Below are 8575 nucleotides of genomic sequence, written 5' to 3' on the forward strand. Positions count from 1 at the left end.
TAATTGAACGCTACTCGCTCGACCAGTTACCGTTGACCCCTCTATTGAAAACTGTTGCTAAGTCTTCTATTAATGCACGTTTTGTTGTCTCCCGTCTATGGAAGGTCATTATCTTAGAACAATTAGGGCTTATACAGACATTCAAGTGGTTTGTTATTATAGTTGTATGTTATCGAGAAGTTGACGCAGATTTGGAATGTGTGAGCAATTGAATTCGGGGGGTTCTCGTCTCCAAAATACGTGTGAATTGCCTAGAAGGGGAAATTGGGCGTGATATTGAAATAGCTCTTAAATGTATCATATTAGAGACAGCTGATACAGCCTTAGGGATCAATTGGGGCATTAATTCCATCCCGATGTCCTCTTTTATGATAGGTATGAACTTTGAACTTTAACTACGCTACACATTGTTAATTGATGATATTTTTTTTAAACATTTGAGCAATCGCAACCAATTTGAATTGGAAAAAATTGACAAAAGAAATGATCATGGCAAATAGTAAGGACTCATAAATCATAGTTGCAATATCGGCTAACAATGTAGCTAGATAACATATGAATATGCTGGCAAACGCGGGTGCAAGTACAACTGACAACTGCTGGAAATGACAGGTTAAGGTGATGATGGCAATGGGGGTCCAAGGTAAAAGGATCCTGCGATGATTTTTAGTGATGGAAATTCGCATTCGATTCCGCGAATGTTACATTTTCAAACACAACTAGCTTTAGGTATTTGCGAATATTCGTTGCCCATAATCTCCTTCGTCATATTACGTAATTATAATTATTATTAACTATACAAAAATATATCATAAATATCTGTATTCAATGACCCATGGTTCCATAAATTTGATTGTTTAACCTTTAAAAATAGTCCTATACTTACGAACAAAGGATCTCACATTCGCAAAATTTGTATTTGTAAAAAAAAAACATTATGCATTCACATTAATATGTGACTGTGGAAAATCAAATATAATGTTATATCACTAGGTTTAATTAATTCAAAGCAATATTTTCATACTTCATGGAATTTTATTGTAGTAAATTAATAATATAAGAATTAACGGCTGAAAGGGGAAAGAAGTATCAAAGGAGAAATGCATCATCAATTGTATGTGCATCGTAAAGTTTTCGTTAATAAATATTTTATTACATCTTCACAGTTAATAGAAATTTACGGCTTGCAGAATTGAATAACAAACTGTCTAATTCATTATATTCCTACACATTACACATTTTACGCGCACAAGGTTAAACAATTTGTCCCGAGTAAGGACAGGATAACCTTGCCACATGTCGATATCTTAGATTTCAAACTAACCACAATAAACCGCTTCGAGTTTGTACTATGAATATATTTGAACAATAAAGCAGTAATGCCTACTCAGACTATGAAACCCGGGCGGTACGGGACTCAATTTTCAGATTGGAAGACCAAATATACGAGGTGCTCATTGCAAGTGTCTAACAGCGATTTCTCCAATTAACACCTTTTAAGATTTTTAGCTTCATTCTTTAATCGGGCGATTGTAAACAAATACATAATTCATCAATAAAAGCACACAATGGATTCAAACCTCAACCTCAGTCTCTGTAATGTTCTATTTTGCTAGCTAAAAAGCCTTGGCGCAAATACAATTATGGTATTATATTCCCACTTATCTGTAATTAGATGGCGGATGGTGATTGATGGTAGCCCGCAGGTCACCACCGGAGCGATGAACTGGTGAACTTGACACGCGGCGAGATGACGCAAGCCGCTCATTGTGACAGACAGCGGGTAATGAAGCCCACACGTGGGGTTAGAATGAACGGACGGTAATGATAATCGTCAAAGTAAACGACAAAATTATTTTGCCGATTTGTTTAGAGGTAAAAGTGACTAAATAGGTTTTGATGAAGGAACTGCAGTAAATATTAGAGCACAATGATAAATATAATAAAAATATGGTTGAAATCATTGCTTGAAAACACCGTAATGTCCAGAGTATAGTGTAGTTAACTCTAAGTATTCCATCAGTGCTAAACAAATAACTCAATTAATTTAGATTACATGTTATATTCCACTAATACAAATAATTATAAGATTTGTGTCATGTGTTCTGGTTCAACAAAATAGCTTTATATTTTTAATATTTAGGGTCAAGCCGACCCATAACACAAACGCGATGGCGAAAACCAACTTTCAAATTGAAATTAATGTGTAATAATTCACAAACTTTAGAATTTTAGGTTACATTTTACGTTTATGGACACGAAAAGCTTTTTAAACGGAGAAAAAACAATACATTTTTAAGCATTAGTATAAAAAATCGCACAATCTATTATCGAACATTTTAAATACAGATATCTTGTTTCACAAATTTTCATAATGCTTTGAAAAAGGTATGATGGTTGTATAATTATACAAATTAATAGTGAATTGAGAATGAAATAAAAATATCATAATTATTCAAATAATACTTTATTATACTATAGAGAAGATACGATATGAAAGGATCTGGAAAAGTCTGGAATTTGTGCACGATATGTCGATGAGCTTGCTCCCTATTACATCACGAATACACATGGCAAAAAGTGGGTAAACTAAATGCGCCTGTGCCTACACCTTCGGAGGTAAAGAGCGTAGGTGTGTGTTCAAATTGGGTTCGAACAATCTGTCCGTAAGGAAGTTTATTGAATAGAAAATGGAAATAGACAATGCGAAAGCCCCCGCTTAGCTCGTTTCTCTAACGAGAGGCTAAGGGCCTATTGCAAATAAATTTTATTTCAGTTACAGTGAGTTATCATATTAAACAAGTAATGTTGATATTACACATTTTTTTACAATTTATATTTGATACAAATTACAGTGTGACTTTTGTATTTGGTCGGCTTGTACATTCATGTCACGAGTAGCATTTACTCAGAAGTTGTGAAGAAGACTTAAGGGGACACATTAGAGATTTAATGTAAGACCGTGCGTGCTGTTTTGCAATGCTGTTAAATACGTACTGAAGCCGTCTTTGCGTCACAGCAATAATGCAGTCCGTGCGCGCACTCACACACGCTATCAACGAGGTAACAATCCCGCCGACAGCCATTTCCCCGCCCGTGCGCGCTTATACTTTATCCGAAACACGAACGTGTACTTCTCGTTCATTCTAACCCCGTTATTCTCGCTCCGAAGTACTCGTTGGCCGGTTTTGTTCCGTTGTTAGTTGTCAACGTAATGAACCATGGTTTGTATAATTTCGCCCGGTCTATTCTACGAAATGATTATAATGCTATTAGCTCGTATTATGATTGATGGTGGAATTGGCAGGAAACCACTCCTCGTGCGCATCCTTGCTAACCGGCCTGTATTGTGAGGTAAAATAGGGAATTGAAAACTCAATTATGGTACTATAACTTACTTATATTGTGAAAATTCTGGTATATTCAGGCGTGAAGCAACGGTCTGGTATGTTTGGAATAAATGTAGTTCATAACAGTTATAGAGGTTACTTTTTATTGCTCTTCTGCTTACCCACTTGGAGATTTAAGGCGTGTTTTTAAGTGGACTTTTTTGGTGCACAAACAACCTTTCAACAAAAACATTGTGATATTATGTTCCAAACATCTGTCATTAAATGAATTAATGAAATACATATTTAAAGATAAAAATAAAAACGTGACATCATCTAATTTGTTAAATGTTAAAGTTAATTTATTAATCACTTTTAATTAAGAGATCTTTGTGATGTTTTATAATATTTGTTCGCGCAAAAACTCCTCAGCAACTGTATTTTAATATCGCTATTAAAGATTTTAAAACATATTTCCTGCTTAAAATCATTGCGTACTTTATCTCAACTAACTCGGTAGCACAGATGTTGGTGAGGTCTGGACTTTGATCATAATATTATAGCTGGTGAAATATAAGCGTGATACAGCGATAGTCGCTACAACTGTGCAATGCACTGCGTTTTAAGAAAGAATACGTGTGCTGATAAACAAGTCCACAGCTTTGTCAAGCAATGTTAGACTATTTTTACACTCATTGATCTGACTAACAGGAGTTTTGGTATCAATTTGGGATATTTTTAAATAATACGGCTTTTCCCCCAAAAGGGTTTTCGTTATACATAAAAACTGTAATATTACAGTAGCAAATATGATACAACGTTCTATTTTAATTCGCCACGTCCGCGCGCAAAAACTTGCCCGCCCGGACCTCGAACACCTGTCGGGACAAAAAGTCGTGCAAAAACTACGTCATGGTGTACACATGGACACTGCATGGCGAACTGTTGCTGGGTGAACACTTGATTGCGTACTGTGAACGCTGAAGGATAGGCAGTAAATATATATTTTGTGTCGAGCCAGGAATAAAACCCTCGCTGATTCTATTGACTTAGCAAGAGACCAATGCTCAGAAAAATGTTTTACACATGGCCCATAATCTCTAAATCCATGCAAATCACTTCGATTCTTTGTTTCGTAAAATGACAAACTAACAAACACATTCAAATTAATAATGGTAATGATTACTTAAGAAGAATTGTTAGTACCTAGATTAAATAAACTGGAATTAACTTAATATCTTAATTATTCAAGCTTGGGCCGTTAAAAGTTGGATTAAAATATTAAACTGCATTAACAACGCGATTATAACACATAATCTAATGGATAAATGTCCAAAAATATAATTGATTTAAGAAATTTGATTATCTTAATTGTTATTTTAATCTTTCGTTTATTACAAAAGCAATCAATATTACAATTATATTCATTGCAGACACTTTAATGAATTATGTCGTCGGCAACATAATATATCAGCGTGCATCATATTGTATCATGAGGTGTTTCGTTTTATCGGACAACACTACAAGCTAACCATCAAACAATTCTAAATAATATTGCAACTACTAGAATAAGCTAAACTTGCATTATTACACATTATGTTCCAACCTAAACACTATTACACAAAACCAAGATCTGACCTTCACAATACAATAAATAGACCATTTCATCTCATAATACTGTTCGTAATTTCCAAACCAAATTACTTGTAAGGTAATTTACAGTTACTTCCCGACGCCAACAAAAACAAATATGAAAGGAAACTGCAAACGGAGCGGTGGTAAAACCTTGACTTTTTGTTATCTCCCGCTCGTCTGTCAAACTTGGCATTTCACGAGATGGCGTTTTCTAGTTTTGCTATAACATTTACGTTTTTGATGAATTTACAAGGAACTAGGCTATCGTTGTTGTCAAGGTTCAGAAATCCGAATGAGTACGTCGCCCCGGCTGAGATGGTGTTCCCAGAAGATATGAGTGATAAAGTATACAAGGATTTGGTTGAAGAAGTGCCTGATCTGCTTTATGAGCGTAGAAATAAAGTCCAATCTCCTGTGCACAGAATGAATCAGACTGAAATGCCGTATTTAATTTACTTGAAAACGCAGGACCCTGATATAGTAGAGCCGTATTATCCACAAGACGACGATAAACCAGAAGAAGAATTGCTACGAAGTATCCCAGAAGTTATAAGTGAAGCGACAATAACAGAAAGTACAACTGAAGCTACGAAGACTATGACTACGAACGCTACTACTGTAATCACACCGAGGAGACCACCCTGGTATACAGGTCCTCACATGGCTACATGCTACACCTGCGGACTAAATGCCAGCTTCATCCCCCGCAGCGATATCTGCCACGAAGCTTTTGAATCTGACGACTTCAACATCAGGTCTATGGCCAGATACTTCAGAACTAAATGCTATAGAAACGATGAGTATTGGGCGCAGAGAATAGAAGACTTTTGGTTCCGAGGCCGGCACTTTAAATTCGATTTAGGCTTAAAGAGGGGGTTGTATGGGCCCTATATGGGAGGATGTTTCAAACGATTCATGGATGTAGGGACGGTGTATACCCAAAGAGGTTGTAGGACTTGGTGGCCAGAGTACCGTCATTTTAAAACATTTGCGAGTCATAGATACACGAGACTTGAGGCTTTGTTAAAGCATGAGAAGAATGCTTGTGTGGTGAGTCCGCATGCGTCCCTAACTCCCTTCAGCAGGGGCATATCGTTGTTCGTGAGGTACCACGTGTGCGTGTGTGAAGGCAAATATTGCAATACCGCAGGCAATAGTTTTCATGATAACATATTTTTAATTATTTTAATATACGTAGTTGTCTAGATCTCTCTTTTACGTATTGCACATCTTTCATAAACCCACATACCCCATGGTGCGCGTTGATACCATAGACGGTATGACGTCACTAACCAAACTGCACTCATTAGGCGTTGTAGGCCTATAAAAAGTTTTAAGTCAGCAAAATAATTATTATTCTGTGCGTGATGGTAAGTCTAATACAACTTGAACTAAATGTACCACTGACCATACCTGGTTACCGTTAAGTCAAATTATAAAGGCAAAATACACAAGTGTAAAGCAGAGTCGATATTTTTTGCGCAATAACTATGGTTAATTACGTTAAAAAAATCTAACTGCGTTAAAAAAATTATATCTTGTCTATTTAATTACTAACAAAAAAAATCTACTTCACAGTCAATTTACCTAAAGAAATAAAGCATGATACAATCAAAACCTTAAAACGCCAGTAGCCAGTCCTGAAGACTCAATTAAAACAACAATCATTTAAATGGTGACCGCTTTTTGCCGTGTTTTTTCTACCATGACATCAGCACCAAGAGTATGCATATTCACAACACAGCAAAAAACCTGATGGGTGATAGCGGCAGAACCGAGTGGCAAAAAAATCGAATCACATTATAAGTACGCGGCAGGAATCGAAACAGTATGCGTGAGTGTTTTAAGTGATTAGTGTTTTGATTGTAACCAAGTTCCAGAAATGGACGAGGTTTATGATTGAATATGATAGTTGTTGATGGTCGTCAATACCTCGCTAGTCAGTAGAATACATCATGATTTGGTAAGATTAGCTTGCTTGTGGAAAGAATAGGAGTGATAGATGTTGATTCGTCCATGGGAATTGAGAGTAAAAATCTAGCTCCCATACTCGTTGAGACTTTTTCAAATCTAAGAATAATATTTGGATTGCGGCGTGATGACCTAGTTAGAATTACATATCTGCTTAGCAACTCCTGAGATCTACATGGGCTGCACAAGCCACTGCGGAGTTGATATTTTGCATTGACACTCTGACTAAACGTCTTTGATAAAATAAGTGCATCGAAAGATCAAGAATTCTGAACTAACAATACCCATACTATTGAGGCTAGTTAAGGTGTAAAGATTTTAACTTTTCACTGCGAAAATTGTCTGAAAACTATTATGATATCATTGATGAAGAGTATGCTTTTCAATATTGAATCGTTATTGTGCACAGAGTAATCTAAATATAATCAGAAATGTCACCAACTTTCTCATCCAGATACAATGATCTATTTGACATTGTATGACAATCCATAAAATGACTTACATAAGCCCGTAAACAAAGTAACTATTATTAGTAGTGTACAAACACACAGTATCACGTTACCCAACAGCCTTGGACGGCATGAGTCATGCAAGCCAACAGACCACTCGTCGCCTGCACGACTTTGTTGCTACGCTTATCGTTTGAAATATGATAACCGATATCTCTGTTGGTTTTGCATTTTCATTTCATATTATCTTGTCTGCAGTTTACATTTCAATGCAAACTTCTTGCCGTAGACATCCTTGAGACTTCTCACATTTTAAGTGTTTGGTCTCTTGTTATGGTAACTTAGGTATCATCTTCTGTATTTCTTCCTTCAATCAGTGCTTAAGCGCTGTTATGTTGGTTAGAAGGATATGGTAGTCAAGAAATGACTTGGTATCACGCTATTTATTTTCCATAACTCAAAATTCTCCTGGCTACTAAATTATTTATAGGTTCTCGTGTTTTTATGTATGTTACGTCGCCAATTTATAATATACAATAGAAACATACTAACAATCTGCTAAGTTACTCGTGTAAGTGTATACATATGCCTATATTTTACTATTTAAACCATTTAAACCATTTATTTCTCTACACACACATAAATACAACAAAAAAGTATAAAAGAAAAAAAAAACAAACACACACACACAGTTAACAATACCAGGCACAAAACTGATTGCTTGCACTATGTGTGGTAGAAGGGATACCAGCTCAGTATACGCTGCAAAACAGCACTGATTTTCAGCTGAACCCCACTGTTATTATAGCACAACAAATCTTTTTGAGTGTACGGTCAGCTACAGCATACAAAGAGATTATACATATATTGGGAATAGTGCAACATTAATAATTATGGGTACAACAGATAATCACATACAGAACACGTATTTACATGACATTGAAACAGTTTTTTTCGATTAATAAAGAATCATATAACCCGTTGAGTCACTACATTGGGCAAGGTAGTTTTTGAATCTTTAAAAATTCCCTCCGAAGATGTTCTTTCAGAGTATGCAGAGACATCCTTTTGCGAAGAGGTGGAGGAAGGTCGTTCCAGATCTTAGAAGCCGCATACTTGAAACTACCTTTATAGCCTGCTGTCTTGTGTCGTGGAATCACCATATCGTTTGCTTCTCTACTCCGTGTATTC

The 8575-nt window shown here is 36.0% G+C and overlaps 1 protein-coding gene across 1 annotated transcript; it reads left to right on the forward strand.

The window, feature by feature from the left end:
• The first annotated feature begins 5151 nt into the window (after window positions 1-5151).
• Window positions 5152-8036, forward strand: LOC115444186. Its single transcript, XM_030169857.2, has one exon. It carries the CDS (start codon window positions 5166-5168, stop codon window positions 6168-6170), a length of 1005 nt encoding a protein of 334 aa, XP_030025717.1. The 5' UTR covers window positions 5152-5165; the 3' UTR covers window positions 6171-8036.
• Window positions 8037-8575: the final 539 nt, after the last annotated feature.

This window comes from Manduca sexta, chromosome 10 (genome assembly GCF_014839805.1).
Source record: "Manduca sexta isolate Smith_Timp_Sample1 chromosome 10, JHU_Msex_v1.0, whole genome shotgun sequence".
Taxonomy (NCBI): Eukaryota; Metazoa; Arthropoda; class Insecta; order Lepidoptera; family Sphingidae; genus Manduca; species Manduca sexta.